This window comes from Anolis carolinensis, chromosome 6, assembly GCF_035594765.1.
Source record: "Anolis carolinensis isolate JA03-04 chromosome 6, rAnoCar3.1.pri, whole genome shotgun sequence".
NCBI lineage: Eukaryota > Metazoa > Chordata > Lepidosauria > Squamata > Dactyloidae > Anolis > Anolis carolinensis.
In genome coordinates this window covers 35472905-35494670 of record NC_085846.1, presented here as the reverse complement: position 1 = coordinate 35494670, position 21766 = coordinate 35472905, and the positions used below count along the sequence as shown (strand labels likewise).

The window sequence follows — 21766 nt, the reverse complement described above, 5'->3', positions numbered from 1 at the left end:
CACATTGGCTTCTATGTAGGGCTGTGGTAGGTTACCCGTAGCACAGCTGGTTAAACCGCTAGTTGCAGGAAATCTGCTGACTGGAGGATTAGCAGTTCAAAACCACAAGTTGGGATGAGCTCCCACGGTCAGCCCTAGCTTCTGCCAACATAGCAGTTTGAAAGCATGTAATGCGAGTAGATCAATAGGTACCACTTTGGCGGGAAGGTAAAAGGCCACCCAATGAAGACATGCAGACACACCAGCAACACGATTGGAGATGTCTATGGACTACAGGCTCCTTGGCATGGAAAAATGGAACAAGAGAACCTCCCTATGGCCGGAGATGAGCATCACCTCCAGAGATGGAAGGGGACAGGACTTTACCTGTGTCTGTCTGTGTATTGTATGTCATTGTTGACTTTGTAAAAGGCATTGAATGTTTGCCTTATATGTATATACGGTAATCAGCCCTGAGCCCCTTTGGGGAGATAGAGGAATATAAATAAAATGTATTATTATCTAAGCTCCTTGAAACAAAGAATCACATGCAACAAGAAAAACAAACCTACCAAGTCAATATTTCCCAAATATGGGTCCTCTGGTATTGTCTCATGACAGTTTTCATAACCATTGTCAGTGGTTATTGTTTTACCTGCTGCGTATAAACAATACCCAAAGGCTGCCTTCTCTCTTCACAGTCCAATTCTGAGATTTCATAGCCATCTTCCTCAAATGGGCCCTTCAAACTTACAATATTTGTCATCATTAGCAAACTCACTAATGGTGATATTTATTGTGGATTGCAGCAATTGCAGTCTGGAAGGTGCCGGGCTGCAAAGACTGCTCAGAAGGCATTGGGCAGCCCCTACTGTAATCAAAATGTTCGACAATATTGATGTGTTTCAGCAAGGGAATTTCTTTAAAATGTGTATGTGTGTTAAAGGTTTTTATTTGAATGGTAGCTGTGCTTGATGCACAAGGTACTGTGCTTAATGCTACCACTAGGTGTTGCCACTTGTTACATTATAACATCACCATCCTCATTCCTAAGTTATATTCTAGTACTGAAATCTCAGGGCTTGGGATAGTCCTGACCTGACAACCTTTGGCTTGATGTAGGTAAATAGTGGCCAGGATGAGCAATTTGGGGAGCAAATAAAGGAGAAGAATTCAGCACCATCTCATCTCTTTCAGATTTGAAATAGCTTCCAGCTTTTATTTTTCAATAGCTATTTGGTAGTAATCTATGTCTGAAGATTCGAAACCCTTGGTGACATTCAGTTTCATTCATAATTGGACAACCATCTATCCATCAAGCACCTTGTGGATCAGTTCACAAGACCCACACTACAATTTCTTACAGTCAAAAACAACTGCATCAATGAAAATTTCCTGTGGATAAGTAACAAAATTTGCTTAACCTGTCAAGTCAAGCCACACTAGTACAAGAGAAGGGGAATCAAAGTAGACCTGAACCCATCGTAAGCATCAACAGCGCTAGTCCTTTTTTGTGTGGATGATATCTTACTGGTTATAAACATAATTTACCATTTTGATCCTGAGTTTTGGGTGAAACACATTTATCTAATTCTCTGTAGGGAAATAATTTTAGATTTTAGGACACTCGTTTTCCTAGAGCATTCTAAGAAACTCATGTTGGCTTTTATTGCCTATGTTTTGTTTTGCTGTATTTTGTGTCACACCTTGAGTGTTTTGTGAACCACCCCGAGTCCCACTGGGAGATGGTGGCGGGATATAAATAAAGTAGGTCCGTTTTCATCACCAGCCAGTCTTAACTATTTACTGCCCTAATCCTCAGCACTTTACCCTACTCCTGAATCTCATTGCCTGGCATTTTTGCACATGCCTGCCTTCCCTGTAATTTCTTAATAGCCCCACCATTTAGTCCTGATGCTTGCTATGTATTTTATGAATGTATTTTAATGTTATTGTTTTAATTATATATGCTGTTGTATTGTTTTATCTGTTGATGGGACTTGGTCCCCATGTGAACCGCTCCGAGTCCCCTCGGGAAGATGGAAGCAGGTTATAAACTTATTATTATTATTATTATTATCATTATTATTATTATTAAGTTTTATTATTATTTATTATTATTTTAGGTATCCGTAGGGGATACTAAGGTGCTTGTTTATAAAGCTATTGTCCTCCCAACCCTGTTATACACCTGCGAAACATGGACTGTCTAAAGACGTCACGCTCAACTCCGGGAATGATTCCATTAGTGTTGCCCCCAAAAAATCCTGCAAATCTCTTGAGAAGACAGGTGGACAAATGTCAGCATGCTGGAAGAAGCAAAGACCACCAGCACTGAAGTGATGCTCCTCCACCATCAACTGTGCTGGACTGGCCATGTTGTCCTAATGCCCGATCACTATCTCCTAAAGTATTTATTTATGTATTTATGTATTTATTTATTTACAACATTTTTACCCCGTCTTTCATACCCATAGAGACTGAAGTTACTACCCTGTTTCCCTTAAAATAAGACATCCCCAGAAAAAATGACCTAGTAGAAGTTTTGCTGAGTTGCTAAATATAAGGCCTCCCCCAAAAGCAAGACCTAGCAAAGGTTTTGTTTGGAAGCATGTCCGCCAAACAGAACACCAGAGCATGCAGGATTGATAAATGTACGTACCATAGAGTGCTGTACATGGAAATAATGGTAGTAACAAGAAATTATTGATAGGATTCACAGTTTGTCTGATTATGCTGGTTTGTGATGCCAACTACTACACAGTATATAATAAATATTCTTTTTTTTGTTCAACAATAAATGTGAATTCTTCTTAATGGAAAAATAACACATCCCCTGAAAATAAGCATTTTTGGGAGCAAAAATTAATATAAGACACTCTCTTATTTTTGGGAAAACACAGTATACTCCCAGCTTAAGAACGGAAAACGGAATGTTGATGGACAGGAAAAGAGATTTAAAGATGGGCTTAAAGTTAACCTTAAAAACTGTGGCATAGACACCGAGAGCTGGGAAGCCCTGGCCCTTGAGCGCTCTAATTGGAGATCAGCTGTGACCAGCAATGCTGTGGAATTTGAAGAGGAATAAATGGAGGGTGAAAGGGAGAAAGAAGAAGGCACATCAAACCAACCCTGACCGGGACCACCTTCCACCTGGAAACCAATGTCCTCACTGTGGAAGAACATGCGGGTCAAGAATAGGGCTCCACAGCCATCTACGTATCCATTGCCAAGACACTACACTTGGAAGGCCATCGCCTAAGTAAGTAAGCCACTCACAGTATACGCAAAATGTATGATCTCATTTTATGCTTTATCTAGAAGATTGTTCTTGCTGTACCCCAGTTGCACCATTTTAATTGTTAGTACCACTTCCATTCCTGGGAGATTTGGGACACATTTTCCATTGTGTTGACCACAACAAGGATCTATAGAGAAGAAACTTCCAACTTCTTGTCTTAGTTTATGCCAAGATCCCCACCATGGAATAGGTCATATTATTATTTCATTAATTCCATTTATCAGTTGCCTAGTGACAATCATTATCTGAGCGACATAAATAGTAATCCACATTAAAATGACAAACGCAACAGCCATCGAGCTAAAACAGCAAACTGTTACTGAGAAAGCACAAAATGCATTGATTAATAGAAGAAATGGCTTCCAAAGCTGAAGTTGGCATTTTCAAATCTACTTGGCCCCAGCATCTTAAAAAATTCCACATTGGAATAGGCCTTTCCATGCTATAGTTGGAGAACTTTCAGCTAATCCTCACCAACAATCAGATTATTGAACACACATTTCTTTGCATGTCTGTTTGCTTTCAAATAAATTCAAAAGATCACCTCTGAGCATATAGCTAAGGCATGGGCAAACTTTGGCCCTTCAGGTGTTTTGGACTCCAACTCCCACAATTCCTAACAGCCTACCGGCTGTTAGGAATTGTGGGAGTTGAAGTCCAAAACACCTGGAGGGCCGAAGTTTGCCCATGCCTGATATAGCTCAACATGATCATGCCTTGCCCACCAGCTTCATCTTACCTGCCCTGGATGCATGCAGTGTCCACAGCCCAACATCCAAAAGAAAACAGACTATAGAGTCTTGGTTCTATAAGTCCCACTTCCCCACTTTGGCAATGGGACAGGACACCCTGACCCCACCTTCAAATTCCTGTCGCAAGTAGTTTTTGTATTCATAGTAAATTCAAAACCACTTTAACTTTGCTGACAGTAAATACAAGAGCCTTTCGCTCCTATCTAGGTGAGGGGATCAGCCCGCAGGCACTGAAGATATTGCTTAGGTAGCAATGATTCATTACAAAGCCATAACTCACAGCTTAGATTTAACTATTGAGAGCAAGTTTAGTTTATTCATAATTAGGCTAAGTATTATCTTGGATATTGCTACAATCAATATCGGAGGGACTTCGATACTTTTTATTTTCTAGTCCTAAGGAGGGATGGAATTGCAGAGAATAGTACGAAAATGCAAGATAAACTAGAAAGAACAAGAATATAGGTGCATTCAACCCTTTTTTAAAAGTCGGCAATGGGACACTTTTCTTCACAGTAGGGCACTATTTTGGGGGGTGCAATTTAAAACAAGTTCCCCAATTTTTCTATAATACAGAAACAAGTTTCTGGGAGATATTTTGTCCTCCATATAATTTGCGATATTTAATCCTGCCCTTCTCACCCTGAAGGGACTCAAGGTGGCTTACAAGTTATATGTACATAGGTAAAGGTAAAGGTTTTCCCCTGACGTTAAGTCCAGTCATGACCAACTCTGGGGGTTGGTGCTCATCTCCATTTCTAAGCCGAAGAGCCGGCGTTGTCTGTAGACACCTCCAAGGTCATGTGGCTGGCATGACTTCATGGAGCGCTGTTACCTTCCCGCCGGAGCGGTGCCTATTGATCTACTCACATTTGCATGTTTTCGAACTGCTAGGTTGGAAGGAGCTGGGGCTAACAGCGGGCACTCATTCCGCTCCTGGGATTTGAACCTGGCACCTTTTGGTCCGCAAGTTCAGCAGCTCAGCGCTTTAACACACTGTGCCACCACAGTGTGTTATATTATATGCTAATAATATAATATATTGTATGTACATACAATATGTTATATTATTAGCATAGTACAATATAAGCATTATACATTACTATATTGTACTATACCACTATATTGCAATAGTATTAGCAATATGACATGTAATATATAATATATAATTATAATAGTGTATTATTATATTGTATTACATTATAATATTATTATCAATATTATATGTATATATAATATATTATATAATTAGTATAGCATAATATTAGTATTATATATTATTATATTGTTATATTGACACAGGAGACATGGTGGAATTGTGCTAATTTCTGTCCTATGGCGACCTTAAGACAATCCTATCATCGGTTTTTCTGAGGTTGAAAGTGTGTTGTCCAGGTTCACCCAAATGGTGTCTATGACCAAGTGGTGTAGTGGTTTGAGTATTGGACTATGACTCTGAAGAGCAGGGTTTGAATCCATTCTCAGGTATGAAACCCCATTGGGTGATCCTGGGCAAATCATACACTCTCAGTTCCAGAAAACCATGAGATAGACTGGCCTGAGGGTCAACATAGGTCAGAAATAACTTGAAAGTACACAACCAAAATAGCAATAAAGAATTCAGTGTCATTTCCATTCAGAATTACTTGCTTTTTGTATATCTTCCACAGGTCTTTCTGAAAAATGTGGAAATTGGCATGAAAGGGCCAGAATAAATATATGTATAACATATATTTGTTATATTTTATAAAAAATGTGCTCATATATTTCATATGAAATGTTTACTATTTATTTCTGTTTACTAACAGATTTTGTGTACATTGAACCATCAGAAAGCAAAGATGTCACTATTTAAACCAACCATGCAGATATTGGGTTGCTGTGAGTTTTCCGGGCTGTATGGCTATGTTCCAGAAGCATTTTCTCCTGACGTTTCACCCACATCTATAGCAGGCATCGTCAGAAGTTGTGAGGTCTTCTGGAAACTAGGCAAGTGGGGTTTATATATCTGTGGGATGTTCAGGGTGGGAGAAAGAACTCTTGTCTGTTTGAGGTAAGTATGAATGTTGCAATTGGCCAGCTTGATTAGCATTGAATAGCCTTGCAGCTTCAAAGCCTGGCTGCTTCCTGCCTGGGGGCATCTTTTGTTGGGAGGTCCAGCATTTCTGCATTCTCAAATAATATGCTGTATCCAGGTTGTTTCATCAAATGCTCTGCTATGGCTGACTTCTCTGGTTAAGTTAGTCTGCAGTGCCTTTCATGTTCCTTGATTCGTGTTTGCAGCCAGGCTTTGAAGTTGTAAGGCTATTTAATGCTAATCAAGCTGGTCAATTCCAACTTTCACGCTTGCCTCAAACAGACAATAGTTCTTTCACCCACCCTGGACTTTCCACAGATATATAAACCCCACTTTCCTAGTTTCCAACAGACCTCACAACCTCTGAGGATGCCTGCCAAAAATGTGGGAGAGAATGCTTCGGGAATATGTCCATACAGCCCAGAAAACTTACAGCAACCCAGTGATTCTGGCCATGAAAACCTTTGACAACACATGCAGATATTTTTGGATTTTGGCATATATATTTTTTGTAAATTTGTATCAGGAATGCTCATCCTGTATTTCTTGCTCTCATGCCCATCAACAATTAACTACATTGTTCAAATGACTTATTATTCAAAATTATTCAAAAGAAGCAAATATAGACAGCAGCCTATAGAATCCAAATTCCCTTTGCACAGAACTCAAATTACTTTGATTTGGTTTAATGTCTTTTTCAAAAGAACCAAAACTTGCTATCAACCAATAAGTTGTATATGTTTTTATTTGCTTTCATTTTCATTCACTCATACATGCTATCAAAATCCAAAGCAACTGCTTTCAGCCAGTTTTTAACAGAAACAGTTCAGACTCAAGAGACTGGTTGTCTTCACTTAAAACAAAACCTTTATTTATCATCAATAGTGAAGCGGTTAAGGCGAGGAGAAAGCAAATGTCCTTGTGGGTGACTGATTTGCTGATAAGGGAGCAAAGCTCCGATCTAGATGTGAAATGGCTGTGGTCAGGTATCACCCAGCTTCTTCAAGATGAGAGATAGGATACCGCTTTCGTCACTAAGTTATCACAAAGAGATTTCACTAAATTCAGATGCTGATTGGCTCAAACTTCAGACATCTGACTATATAAACTTTTCTGGGACTGAGAAAGCCCTTGTTATAAAGTTTGTTAGTAACTTTAGAGTACAGGATTTTAAACTGCAAGGTGTCCAGCTTTATATCTATCACACACTCTTCCCCTTGGCTCCCATGCCTACCTAGGTAAAGGTAAAGTTTCCCCCTAACATTAAGTCTAGTCGTGTCCGACCTTGGGAGTTGGTGCTCATCTCCATTTCTAAGCCAAAGAGACGGCGTTGTCCATAGACACCTCCAAGGTCCTGTGGCTGGTATGACGGCATGGAGTGCCATTACCTTCCCACTGGAGCGGTATCTATTGATCTACTCACATTTGCATGTTTTGAACTGCTAGTTTGGCAGAAGCTGGGGCTAACAGCAGGAGCTCACTCTGCTCCCCGAATTTGAACCACCAACCTTTCAGTCAGCAAGTTCAGCAGCTCAGCAGTTTAATCTGCTGCGCCACTGGGGGCTCCCATGCCTGCTCACAATTCTTTTTTTTTTTGCTTGTGAGCTGTTTCCAAACTTCGCTGTTATTGCAATTCAGTGCCATTTTACATATAATCCTAGTATTTGTAGTTTGGTGTTGGAATTAGAATTCTTTGCTCTAGATCTACATCTCTTATGAACCACTAGGGTTCCCTAGTAGAAAGTCCCTTACCAAACATCCCAGAACTCCATAGGCGGAAGCCATGGCAGTGGAAGTGCTAAATTGTGTGACAGGGATATGCCATGTTGTATGTTTTACATGTACCTATGTCTGGATTTCATATTTGAGGGATGTCTGTCAGCCTGGAATACCAAATTGTCCCAAAAATGAAGATATCACTACCTCATGCGAGCAATTTTAGATTATTTCAGATTTTGGGATTCCAGATAATGGATGCTCAGTCTGACTCCGTACCTCCCACTGTTTACAGAACATTATTGGGGAAAGGAGATTCTAGATATTGTCATCTCAAACCTGTATCTTTCCTGTCTTTTCCCATCACTTTTTGTGTCTTTTTTCTTATTCTCCCCACCTAATTCATTGAGGGAAAACTACAATACAGACACTGCACAATTTCTTCAGATTTTTAATACTAGGATACCTCTGTTAGGCCAGACCCACATTTGCTGCTGATCAGACTCTTAGGTGCTATGCTCTCACACCCTTGTGCTGAAAATGCACTCACTTGGTCCACTGTTCTCACGCCTCTGATAGTGTCCTGCCTTCCCCGGGGGCACCCTCTCCATCCTCCTTCTCTTACTCAGGTTATAAGATCCCCGTTGATCAGACCAGGAGGAATGGCTGAAAGATATACACACCACACAGAGATGCTGGTGAGTGCTAACTTGGTGAACAAAATGTACAGAGATGAGAAGCACCTCTGTATATGTATACAGTGCAGACATCTACATTCTTAACCTCGGTTTATTTTGCCAAGAGCTAGACAAAAACCTGGGATGTTTAGGAAACAAATTTGTGTACAGAGGTTTTGTCTGCAGGCAAAAGGTAAACAATACGACTTCAGAATTTTGGCTTATTGGGGATCAGGCATCTTGGTGATGTAGTTTCCCAACTGCTCCCATTGCAAGTGAATTAGCCAGACCCAGGAAGTTACTGTTCAGACTACAGCTCCCAGACTCCCAACCAAAATGATCACTACACATGTTATACCCCGTTTTCCCCAAAATAAGACCTACCCTAAAAATAAGACCTATCATGATTTTTCAGCATTTCTGAGTATGTTTGAAATATAACATTTCAAACATCCTCAGAAATGTCCTTAGTGGCACAGCAGGTTAAACTGCTAAGCTGCTGAACTTGCTGACCGAAAGGTTGCCAGGTTCGAATCCGGGCCCCCAGCTTCTGCCAACCTAAAAGGTAAAGGTTTTCCCCTGATGTTAAGTCCAGTCATGTCTGATTCTGGGGGTTGGTGCTCATCTCCATTTCTAAGCCGAAGAGCCAGTGTTGTCCGTAGACACCTCCAAGGTCATGTGGCCAGCATGACTGCATGGAGCGCCATTACCTTCCCGCCGGAGCAGTACCTATTGATCTACTCACATTGGCATGTTTTCGAACTGCTAGGTTGGCAGGAGCTGGAGCTAACAGCAGCTGCTCACGCCGCTCCCTGGGTTTGAACCTGGGACCTTTCGGTCTCCAGCTCAGTGCTTTAACGCACTTTGCCACCGGGGATTCTGCCAACCCAGTAGTTCGGAAATATGCAAATGTGAGTAGATCAATAGGTACCGCTCTGGCAGGAAGGTAACAGCACTCCATGCAGTCATGCCGGCCACATGACCTTGTCTATGTCTATGGACAATGCTGGCTCTTCGGCTTAGAAATGGAGATGATCACCAACCCCCAGTGTCAGACATGACTGGACTTAATGTCAGGGGAAAACCTTTATGCTTACCTTTGAAATATAAGACCTATGTTAAAAAATCAGCCCTAGATATAGTTCATTTAAAAAATCTATTTAGAAAAATAAGACTGCTCCTGAAAACAAGCCTTAATGCAGCTTTATTAGAAGACCCTGTCTTATTTAGAGGGAAACAGGGTCGTTGGGGCAATCTGGGCGCTACAATCCAAAAAAGTGACCATTTAAAAGAATTGTGAGATGTTGGTCTGCTTATGTGAACCTGGCATCCGATACAAGGCAGAGAAATGATCCATGGTTTGTTATTGCTTTAGCTTATCAGGAGAAAGGCAAGCCAGAGGACTGAGTTGAGATGTCAGGATAAGCAACCATGAGGGAATTTGTGTTTTGCTTAGTTGCTCCTACCTTCAGCGAGACCAACTGGGCACCATGCACCAGCATGTTCTTTCATCCCCCAGCCCTGCAAAAATTCTGCTTGTTGTCAAACATGAATGAGTCCATATAGGACAGGCAGACAGGGGCTCTGGAACAGAGACAGAAGTCTCTGCAGATTTGATTATGTGATCCATAAATTGTTGGTTGCTTTCCAACAAAACCTCGTCATGGCTAGGTTCGAATGAGCCCCTATCTAGATTATAATCTGCCAGATGACTGTTTCATGAGTGCAAACCAAGTCCCCCCCTTCTGTGCCATGGGGGGGATGTTAATGCGGTAATGGTTCTGCTCAAAGTTTTAGTCCAGACTTTGAAAGACCTCTCCAAGGTAATGACTCCCATCTCCTAAACAGATTCAGTAGCTTGGATAGCTCTTTCAAATTTCCAACTAAATCTCACTTCCTGACACATATCAGTGCCTCCAGGCATAATTGCCAGGGACTGTATCTAGTCTAAAACCTACTTCCTAAGGAACGCCACAAAAGACACCCCATGAGCATCTGCATAAATATTATATACTTGCCTGAAAAAAGTAAGTTCACCTAAACCTTCTGTTTCCTGCACTCTGTTCCAGACAAAGTCCTTTTGTGTATCTTTCACAAGTTCTTTTGCTATTGCACCCTTTATTTTCTGCTTCCCACTGAAATGTCAACTTTGTTTCATAGACCCCTTAACCCAAGAGACAGCTTCTATTCTGAGAAGCAGAAACTCACCAGAGGAGACATCGTGACCAAGATCTGTTCCACCACCCAGATTGGCCTCCGCCTCCTACATAAAATGGTCTGAATTGTTAGCCTGATATATACACACACATGCATACATACATTCAAAAAGTTCTAAAGTGAACAGTTATTCAAAATGCCCAGTTCATTGCCTGCACTACCATGGGGCAGAGTGAAGCAGGCATTGTGAAAAGCCAGCAAATTATTTGCTATTTCATTTGCCGTTGTTTATCATTAGTGGCCATCATATGGTCAGGAGCCCATGGTGGTTCAATGAATGGTCAGGAGTCCCCAGTGTTGCAGTAGGTTAAACCCTTGTGCCAGCAGGACTGCTGACCTGAAGGTTGGGTTGCTGACCTGAAGGTTGCTGGTTCAAATCCAATCTGGGGAGAGTGTGGGTGAGCTCCCTCTGTCAGCTCCAGCTCCATGCGGGGACATGAGAGAAGCCTCCCACAAGGATGGTGAAAACATCAAAAACATCTGGCCGTCCCCTGGGCAACATCCTTGCAGACGGCCAATTCTCTCACACCAGAAGCAATCTGAAGTTTCTCAAGTCACTCCTGACACGGAAAAAAATCATATCGTTTTCCAGACATGGTTGAATTGCACTGGACAGGATTTCTTCCCATTGGCTATGCTTGGAGATGTAAATTGACACCATCTGGAGGGCTACATAATTCTCTTTATGTTTGTGTATTTTTAGAGTGGGTGGGTAGGTGGGGGTTCTGCATATGGGATTTTCTACCTCATCTGCTGGTTTTGGGTAGCATGCATCTTCATTTGGATGGGCCAAAAGGGATAGGTTACTTCAGGCAACAATAGTTGTCTTATGGTCTATTACTTGTTCTCCCACCTGCTACCTACCAAAAGAAGGGGAGAAGGTAGGACAGCCAAATAGCTCATAATCCTATACCCACTCTTGTTTCAAGATGATACATTAACATCATGATGATACAGATCCCTAGCAGCCTGTGGTGCTCTTGTTCTTGATGGTTCACTTTAATCCTGCCCAGTGCTTGGAGAATATAAGTGATAGTCAGAGAATTGTCTATGAGAAGTCTGAGCTCACTTATACTTCTAAAACAACAACTGGAGATATTAAAAACATTAGCATGGGATTTAAGGAGACACTCGTTTAACGTGCATTCTTTCACAAAAAGCATAAGAAAGAATGCTTGCATTGAAGTAATACGTTCTCCTGAAAAGGACAATTATACAGTATCACACACTTCCACAAGAGGATAGCTGGAGCAAAAAGAAAGAAACATGGGTAGGGAAACAAACATCCTTGACTTTCTTGAAAAGGGGAATGGGGGACATACGAAAGACTGACTGTTTCCTACCCCTGTTTAAGGCCACGATGGTAGAACTGATCCCTCCCCTCACATACAAAGAAATCCCAAACAGTAAAAGTTATACATGAGACAAAAGATAAATGGCGGAAAATACAAAATGCATAGAATTTCATATACAGATTGAGTATCCCTTATCACGAATTCTGTAATACTCCACAATCCAAAATTAGCCACATGGGTGGCAGGCGTCTTTGCTTTCTGATGGTCCAGTATATATAAATGCTGTTTCATGTACACCATTGGAAAGTGAATTCCATGGATATGTATTTCCCAATTTTTAGAGTTCATTTCATTTTCAACACCTTTCTTTTTATTTCATGTGTATCACTCAGTAACCAAAGCTTTATATCATGTCTGCTGAGGTGTCTATTAGGTTTGATCCATATGAATCTTTTTATAACCCGAAACTTTCTGGGGAACTATTTCAGCACAGGTCCTCCAATGTTATTCCCCATCTTACATTCCTTACCCCTATTCATTGTACTTATGCACTTTATCCATTAACCCTATTTTCAAGATAGGCACCAGCCCGCCCATCCATGCCTAGAAATTGACTTTATTTTAGGCTCATTGGTTGTTGGTTCGAAATTGTTTTTATTTTGTCACAACTGCTATGCTGTTATAAGTGTTGTTGTTTTATTCTGTTTTATGATATTGTGTATGTATTTTAATGTGATTATATTTTACGAGTCCCCTTGGAGAGATGGAGGCAGGGTACAAAAATAAAATTATTATTATTATTATTTTATTATGACACAGCAAACAAGATAGATATGCTGGATTTTGTATTACAAAATCACAAGTCGATCACTTCCCAAGTGTCTAGGACTGTGTGATGTATTTTCGGATGATGCGTGCAGATCCCAGTAGGGTGGCCTTTTGCAGTTGGCAGATTGTGATTTTGTCAATTATTATTATTATTATTATTATTATTATTATTATTATTATTATTATTATTTCAGGGTGTGGATTATTGTTGCCTGAATGAGTCATAAAAATATCCCCTTTTTCTCCACTCCCAAAATGACTCTGAATTACTTACTTTTTTCACTTGCAAGCGACATGTTGGAACTTTTCAATACAGAGTCATCATATGCATCAACATCCAGGTTCTTTTGAAAACCAGCTTCGTAGTCCTCCTTTGAGAAAGAATGAAAAAAGATAAGTTTAACCATCTCAACAAAACAGATACAGTGGGCCCTCAGTATCCACTTGGGTTTAGTATCTAGAACTGCTTGTGGGTACCAAAATCCATAGAAGTTCAAGTCCCATTATATGCAATGGTATAATAAAATGGTGTCTTTTATATAAAACTAGCTGTGCCCGGCCACGTGTTGCTGTGGCGAAGTATGGTGAGACTGTACTGTATATTGATAATCTTATATTATCTGCTTAGAACTGGATTATATGAGGCCCCTTCTTCATAGCTGTATAAAATGCACACTGAAGTGGATTATATGGCAGTATGGAGTCAAGATAATCCAGTTCAAAGCAGATAATATAAGATTCTAAATGGGTTATATAGCTGTGTGGAAGGGCCTTGAGTCTACACTGCCATATAATCCAGTGCAAATTAGATAATATGTGGAAGAGGCCTAAGTGAGGCCTAAGTCTGCCTGTCCCCTGGGCTGAGTAGGTTGCTAGGAGACCAAGTGGGCAGAGCTTAGCTTTCTAACTGGCAGCAATTGGATAAAAACAATTATTCCTCTCCGTCTAATTAGAACTTTATTTTTCTTTTCTTTTTGTTGTATCAACCTAGAGCCGTGGATGATGGGTTGTGTTGTCAGATTTCAAGGTTGGGGGGCCCATAGTTTTGTTGTTTTGTCCGGTGCTCTGATTCCATCACTCTTATATATATATAGATAATGAACAACCAAAATGAATGCCAAAGAGAGCCTGAGGATCTGTGAAATGGTGGGAACTATATCAGGAATGCCTATATATCAGTGCGGTGAATGCTCTGAATTTTTTCCTCCTGCGGATCCAGGACCTGTGGATATGGAGAGCCAATGATATTGAGGGAACCAATGCACTTTTGTTCTAGCCTAATAGCTACAGCCTAGCATGCTGCTCACCCAAGCTCCCTCTCAACTCGTCCTGATTTTGAAAGTTCACCCTCAATGTCTACACAGTAGGACAATGCTTTGAGGATTTTTCCCCACCTCACTCTGAGCTGCCATTCCCTTTGGGCCTCCAGTCTGTCTCTTTGTGTATTTTCCTTCTTCTTCTATTAACACTCAGCCTGGAGGTAACATGCCCTGGTTGACTGGATCTGTTGGAAATCCGAAAGGAAGGCAAACAAGTTAGTGGGCTTAGGCTCATGAACTTATTGTTGCATCTCTTTGTGCTGAAAGGGATCTCTAGATTGATGGTGCTGATCTGCCTTAAGATGCATCTACACCAGTGGTTCTCAACCTGTGAGTCCCCAGATGTTTTGGCCATCAGCTCCCAGAAATCCTAACAACTGGTAAACTGGCTGGGATTTCTGGACGTAGTAGGCCAAAACACTTGGGGACCCACAGGTCGAAAACTACAATCTACACTATAGAATTATTGCTGTTTGACACCACCGTAACTGCCATGGATCAATGCTATGGAATCCTGGAATTTGTAGTTCAGTGAGGCAGAGAAGGCTAAAGAGCTTGTAAAGAGCTCCCATGATTCCATAGCATTGAGGCAATTGTTGGCTGGTGATGAATGCAGTTTGGGTTGCAGTCCAAGAAATAGCCGAAGTGCTGAACCTATTGCCGGTTGTTGTTCAGCACCTTGGATAGATCCTCTCAAGAGGATTCACTCTCCCGTGGACATGGAAGCCACAAACCTCAGAGTGTTTTGCAGAGAACCTGAACCATCATCTTTCTCTGAAGCCTCTCTCTGGTCACTTCCATGTCGACCCTTTTATATGGAATTGCTATGGTTTGTTCATTCATGTTTTATGGACCATCCAGACAACAACATTGTCAGTTGGTTACAGTTGAGCCTTTTGTTGATGTTGGCTTCCCAACATATTTGTAACTTGATTTGTGAGGGCTGTTTTGTGGTAATAAAATGCAGTGTGGACATAGCCTATATAGCAAAGTGCCACCTATATAGCCTATATAGCAAATTGATTTAATGGCCCCTTTGCCTATTTGCCTAATGAGAACTGGTTTAGGGTTCGCAGCTCATGGTTCACATGAGGAAGTGGGTCCCTCACATTGACATTTCATTGTCATTTCATGGATTTAGTTATAATGATTTACTGATTTTCTCTTGATTAATTCCTCTTCCAGGAATGATGGCTGGAACTGAGGAATTAGATGATAATAGGGGGAAATGTAATTAAAACAATACTTGTGTGGTCAAAGGCTTTCATGGCCAGAATCTTTCGTTGCTGTGAGTTTTCCGGGCTGTATGGCCATGTTTCCATAAGCATTCTCTCCCAACGTTTCGCTCACATCTATGGCAGGCATCCTCAGAGGTATGAGGTCTGTTAATAACTAGGAAAAGTGGGGTTTATATATCTCTGGAAAGTCCAGATTGGGAGAAAGAACTCTTGTCTGTCTGAGGCAGGAAGCAGCCAGGCTTTGAATCTGCAAGGCCATTAAAGGTTAACCAAGCTGATCAATTGCAACATTCACACCTACCTCAGACAGACAAGAGGTCTTTATCACAACCTGGACTTTCCACAGATTTATAAACCCCGCTTTTCTTAGTTTCCATCAGACCTCACATTTCTGAGGATGCCTGCCATAGATGTGGGTGAAACGTCAGGAGAGAATGCTTCTGGAACATGGCCATACAGCCCGGAAAACTCACGGCGACACAAAATACTACTTAATAGCAAAATAGTATTATCTATCTATGAGAATGAAAAGAAAAACAGTAATGAATGTTGAAAGCACTTCCCAAAAAGTGCATATAATTAAGGAAAGCTATTCAGAAATGGAAATTCACAAATTATTTTTAAATGAATTTCTTCTCCATGCTCATCAGGAAGTAGTAAATTTAAAATTTAAAAACAATATGGTAAAACAGATTTGCTAAATGGGACTCCTCAAAAGTAAACGTCATAGGGGCTTCTTGACTATGGGGAAGAAGGCCTCTTCTACACTGCCATATAATCCAGATTATCAAAGATGATAATCTACATTATCTGCTTTGAACTTGATTATCTGAGTCTACACTGCCATATAATCCAGTTCAAATCAGATAATCCAGATTGTATATGGCAGTGCAAATGGGACCGAAGGCATTGCTAGATGCCACATCAGGTGCTCCTGTGAAATTTATATTTTAATTTTGCTTCTAGCTATGTGTCATAAAACAATGTACCCCAACATTATAGAACTCATCCAAAAGAAACCACATATTTTACATATCGGGTTGTTGCCTTTCAAGACTGTCCCAAATCACTGGAAAACATATTTCGTATGTTGTTTTCTCAATAGCATATACATTCTTTTAATGAAATCTGATTTTCCTCAGAAACAGAATTGTTTTTCTGGTTACAAAATATTTTCCTCTGATTTCAGAAATCCAAATGCTACACAAAGCACCAGCAGTTGTTTAAAGACAGCTTTCTTTTTCATTATTTCACCTGTCTGAACCTTGGTGCTTTTGTAAATGTTTTCTTAAAGGGATATTTATAATCCATACATGTCTATGATATTAGGAATTTCACGCTTTAACAGGTGGAAGTCAGCACACTTAATTCTTAAGCCTGCACTGTAGAACTTGCAACCTTCCAATTTTAAATGGTTGACTTAGGAATACTAAAGAAATATTGCTTACTCTCTAACTGTGATACAATTATAGTAGACTCTCAATTAACTAGCACCTTTGGCGATTGGTAGGTGCAGGATAAATGTAGTTCTGTAATTTGTTCGATCCAAAAAATGCTACAGTCAGCAAAAGACAAGAGGGATCCTCTCTCCTCTGCAGGAGTCTACCAGATACCATGCAGCTGTGGACAAGTCTACATAGGGACCACCAAACGTAGTGCCCAAACACGAGTCAAAGAACATGAAAGGCACTGCAGACTCACTCAACCAGAGAAATCAGCCATAGTAGAGCAATTGATGAACCAGTTTGGACACAGTATATTATTTGAGAACACAGAAATGCTTGACCACTCCAACAACTATAATGTCAGACTACACAGAGAAGCCATTGAAATCCACAAGCATGTGGACAACTTCAACAGAAAGGAGGAAACCATGAAAATGAACAAAATCTGGCTACCAGTATTAAAAAACTCAAAAATCAGAACAGTAGATGGGAAGCAACACTCTGAGGGCAGAGGAGCCCCTAGGACGGCTAATGACTCTGAACAAAGGATGCCCCCCAGGCAAGAGACAAACCTTTCCAATGCTAATTAGGGTGATTAATTGCAACATTAATGCTGGCTTCCAACTGACAAAGGACTCTTGTCACACCCTGGACTCTCCACAGATATATATTTACCTTCCTTGCCTAGTTTCTCCATGCCTCACAACCTCTGAGGATGCCTGCCATAGATGTGGGCGAAACGTCAGGAGAGAATACTTCTGGAACATGGCCACACAGCCCGAAAGACATACAACAATCTGGATTTTATATGGCAGTGTAGAAGGGGCCTTGAAGTTGCCATAAACTGGAAATGATTCGAAGGCACACAATAACACTTCTGCTCTACTCACTTCTTCTCATCAGTAACTGCCAGTTTATATCATCTTTCATTTCTCTCTTAACACTGCAATGATACTTCCACCAAACTTAACTATTGCCTGAATCTAATTGCATCTACAATTCCAAAGGCATTGGACATTATGTTGGTTAGTTTCTGTCAGTACCAAAGTTAAGTTTCTAGTCCTTAAGCTTAGGCTTCTCCAGATCTTCCCTGATATTATCACACACTATTCTAGGTATTGGAGAGGCTCACCCAGTCATCTGCTCCTTATCTATTTCACCCAATGAACACTTGAATGACAAAGTATAAGCAGTTGCACAAAGGGTGTCGAAGTTAAAAGATCTGCTATGCCTGGAAACTGACAAATGGGGCAGGGGCACAATATTCATCTTCCGCACCCTGAACCAAAAGACTGCTGCAACAGGGAGTATGTTCAGTTTTCACAATTGCCTTCTGACATTTTTTCAGTCTTTGTTAAAATATTGATATGTAGCTTGCTCTTCCCTCCAAGTGAGACTTGTGGCAGTTCACAACACAATTAAAAACAAATATAGATAAAATCGCCATATTATAATGTTGCATTTGCCTTCCTCTGAAACTGAGATAATATGACTTGTCCAGGGTCACCCAGTGGGTTTTCATGGCTGAGTCAAGCCTCGGTCTCCAGAGTCATAGTTCAACACTCAAACCACCACACCACACTGGTTTATCTAACATTGGTCTGGCTGTCTGTCTGTCTCATATCTATCACCTATGTGTCTATCAGCAGAAAATAATATTGCAGGTTTGTTGAAGGACAGGAAAAGCAACTAATATTTGAGCCACTCCGACTCCCCTTTGGGGTGAGAAGGGCAGGATATAAATATGGCAAATAAATAAATACCGGTAAATAATACACATAAAAAATAAAGCGAAATGTTTATCACTCATTAACATTAGAATTCCAGGGAAAGCTTTTAAAAAAAGCAACATATGCTTTCTAAATTTCGAAATGCATTACCATAAAGTATTGGGAGAGCGGCTAGCTTTACAGGCTTTGAAAAAGGACAGACAAATTCATACAGCAGAGATAAGGAGCCTATCTCTCTCCCTATTTTGTTGTACAACTCCCATTAGGCTAGGCAGCATGCTCAACAGTCAGGATGCTGGAGGTTGCAGTCCAACAGGAAGCCCAAAGATTTTTCACTGCTTTCATGGATAATGGATATGCTAGTTATTGTCTCTCATAACTTAAAAATTGAACTTCCATGTACAGATGCAATAGACCAGAGCCATGGAACGATTGCCCCTGGAACATCTGGAAGATCAGTTTTTCCACCCCTGCAGAATGCCTACTGGGGTTTAAAGCTACCAACATATTGGCCAGCTTACAGGCTTTTCAAAGGAACCCTAACTGGCCACCATTCAGAGACAGTGTACCAGAATTAATTGAACTTTGATTTGGTTCAACAGGAGAAATTCTAATATTGCTTAGAAGAGCTTGCAAGAGTTTCTTGTTTGTGCTGCAGCTTCAAAATTTCCCGGCAATTTCCCAGTAAGTTGTTGTGAGTTTTTCGGGCTGTATGGCCATGTTCCAGAAGCATTCTCTCCTGATGTTTCGCTCACATCTATGACAGGCATCCTCAGAGGTTGAGGGGTCTTCCTGACTCCTCAACCTCTTGATGACACCTCAATCTCTGATGATGCCTGCCATAGATGTGGGCGAAACGTCAGGAGATAATGCTTCTGGAACATGGCCATACAGCCTAGAAAAATCACAACAACCCAGTGATTCCGGCCATGAAAGCCATCGACAACACAATTTCTCAGTAATCATGTTGGTTGGCTGATTCTGGGATTTTTAGTCAAAAATAATTTTTGTAAGCAAGCTTCTTTATACTAGTGTGCGATGCCAGAGGGACGCTATGTATATCTGCCAGACATTTCAAACTTTCCACAAACTAACCCATCATTTCACTAGCGAATATACCCTTTCTACCCTCAGTTGGAGCTCTTCTCTCCCCACACTCTAAAAGCTTAGTAGGTTGAACAATTTGATTTCAATTCAAATGCTTGCAGACAAAACCAAAATAACTTCTTGTGACAAGATAGACATGGTGCCCATAAGAAATAAAGATTTTAAAAATCCGAAACAAAACAAAACCCCAAAATTGGTGAATACAAAAAAACAACTCTGGAATCTAAGCGCACAAAGTCTATTCGCTTTGGTATATCACACTAGTTTCTTCCTCCCACTTCTATATCTATTATTCAAAAAAGAGATGGAAGCAAAGATGGACAGTCTTTCAGATGTCAAGATGAAGAGCAAATAGGTGATGGAGACAAATGTGGGGAGAAGGCACTTCAGGAAGGGTCCCTAACTGGCATTCTTTCAGACTTATACATTCCTAAAGCTGCTTTTGCTTCATCTTCTAGAATTTCCTTCTCCTACTGTCCATTCCTTCTATCTCCACCAACATCTGGTAGGCCCCTTGACAAGCCAACTAAGAACCATGTTGGACCAGAACAAAGGCTTATCTTAACCAATCTCCTGCTCCTACAGTGGCCAACCAATACCTCTGGGAAGCCCATGGCAGGACCTGAGTGCAAGAACGCATTCCCATTCATGTCTCCTACCAATTGGTAGGGCTCACCTACCTGTATACTTGGAGGAAGTTCTCAATGCAAAGGTGAAGGCCGTTTAAGCCTGGTAGTTTTAGGCTGCTCCGTGGAATCCCTGTCTCCGTAGTGGTTCCCTCCAGCCCACAGAAGAGGCAAATGAGACGAGGGATCTCTCCTGAGGAGCCTCAAAGTCCTGACTCATGGTTGCTGCTTTAATCTTGACTTGCCACCTGGCATTGGAGGTGCTGGATGTTCTAGATTCTACCTCTTTTTTCAAAGGCCAGTAAACAACATTATCTGGGTTTTCCATGTGGTGCAGCCTCCCTGCGAAGTTTCTGCCCTCTTGAACATTCATGGCACGCCCCTCACATCTGACCAACCTTGGTCTCAACGGCATGAGAAAGTAACTGGCCAGGTTCAAGGAATCCCCAGGCAAGGATCCCCCCTCTTTTCCCCCAATCAGCTCGTAGTCCTCCAGTGTCACGTTGGTTTCTCAGCTCCGCATCCTGGAGATAAACATGTTTTCAGATTTCAAGGGGATTCCCTTTGGAGGATGGATAGTAGACGAAGGGGGAAATCCTCAAATGAAGTGTTTGGGTTGTTTTTAGAGTTTCTCATGACGCTTTTGGCAAGACAAGGAGCACATTTCACAGCTCTCCATTGAAATGGCTCACCTAGAAGATAGAAAGGAGAATAAGAACGGGGCAAGACCTGTATCTCTGTTGACCTTATTAACTTTAAATGAGTTCTAACAGGTGCCTTTTACCTGACGTACGTAGAAGCAAGACTCTGCTTAGAATACCTGTTCTTTCTCACCACAGCTTTTGTAGGTGTCATTCTACATGCTGTTTGTGAAATATATGCCAAAACATCTGTCCAAATTGTAATCGTAACTTGACTGGAGGGATCAAAAGGCTTGTTGAGGACAGAAAAAGTCAAGCATCGCTTCCCTGGACCATTAGACAAGCTTTAACGGCATGAATGCCCTGTTCCAACTTAGAATATTTTCACCCACTACAAACTGTGGAAGAAATGGTTTATGAATTCTTTGCTATTTGAACAGTAAACAATCTTTTAATTACATTTGCATAAATTGGCTTATGAATAAAAACTAGTGTTCTTTTCTTATTTATAGATGAGGCTCATGTTCTATTTGTGGGCTTCCCAATGGGCAACTGCTTAGACTATAGAGAGTCCAGTTGGGCACCTCATATTTACTCCTGTATTAAGAAAGATGGCATAGTTGGCCTGCATTTTGTTTCAATTTCAACTTTTATTAAGTCCAAAAACAAAATAAACTGTAGAATTAATGCAGTTTGATACCACTTTCACTGCAATGGTTCAATGCTATGGAAATGGGAATTGTAGTCTTACAAGCTATTTAGCCTTCTCTGCCAAAGAGTGTTGGTGCTGTACCAAACTACAAATCCCATGACTCCAT

The 21766-nt window shown here is 40.9% G+C and overlaps 1 protein-coding gene across 4 annotated transcripts in view; it reads right to left on the bottom strand.

Annotated features, from left to right (window-relative positions):
• Positions 1-20583, bottom strand: part of slc4a1 (solute carrier family 4 member 1 (Diego blood group)) — a 57443-nt gene extending 36860 nt beyond the window's left edge. Inside the window, exons 1-5 of one of the 4 annotated variants that reach the window (XM_062983769.1) lie at positions 20362-20583; positions 14237-14346; positions 13117-13213; positions 10711-10765; positions 8376-8491 (exon numbers count right to left, since the gene is read on the bottom strand). In XM_062983769.1, the coding sequence (XP_062839839.1) occupies positions 8376-8491; positions 10711-10765; positions 13117-13213; positions 14237-14254 (286 nt within the window). In that variant the 5' untranslated portion in view covers positions 14255-14346; positions 20362-20583. The remainder of the gene's footprint in view (positions 1-8375; positions 8492-10710; positions 10766-13116; positions 13214-14236; positions 14347-20361) is intronic. The other 3 variants (XM_062983770.1, XM_008113270.3, XM_008113271.3) reach the window with 3 other exon arrangements.
• Positions 20584-21766: the final 1183 nt, after the last annotated feature.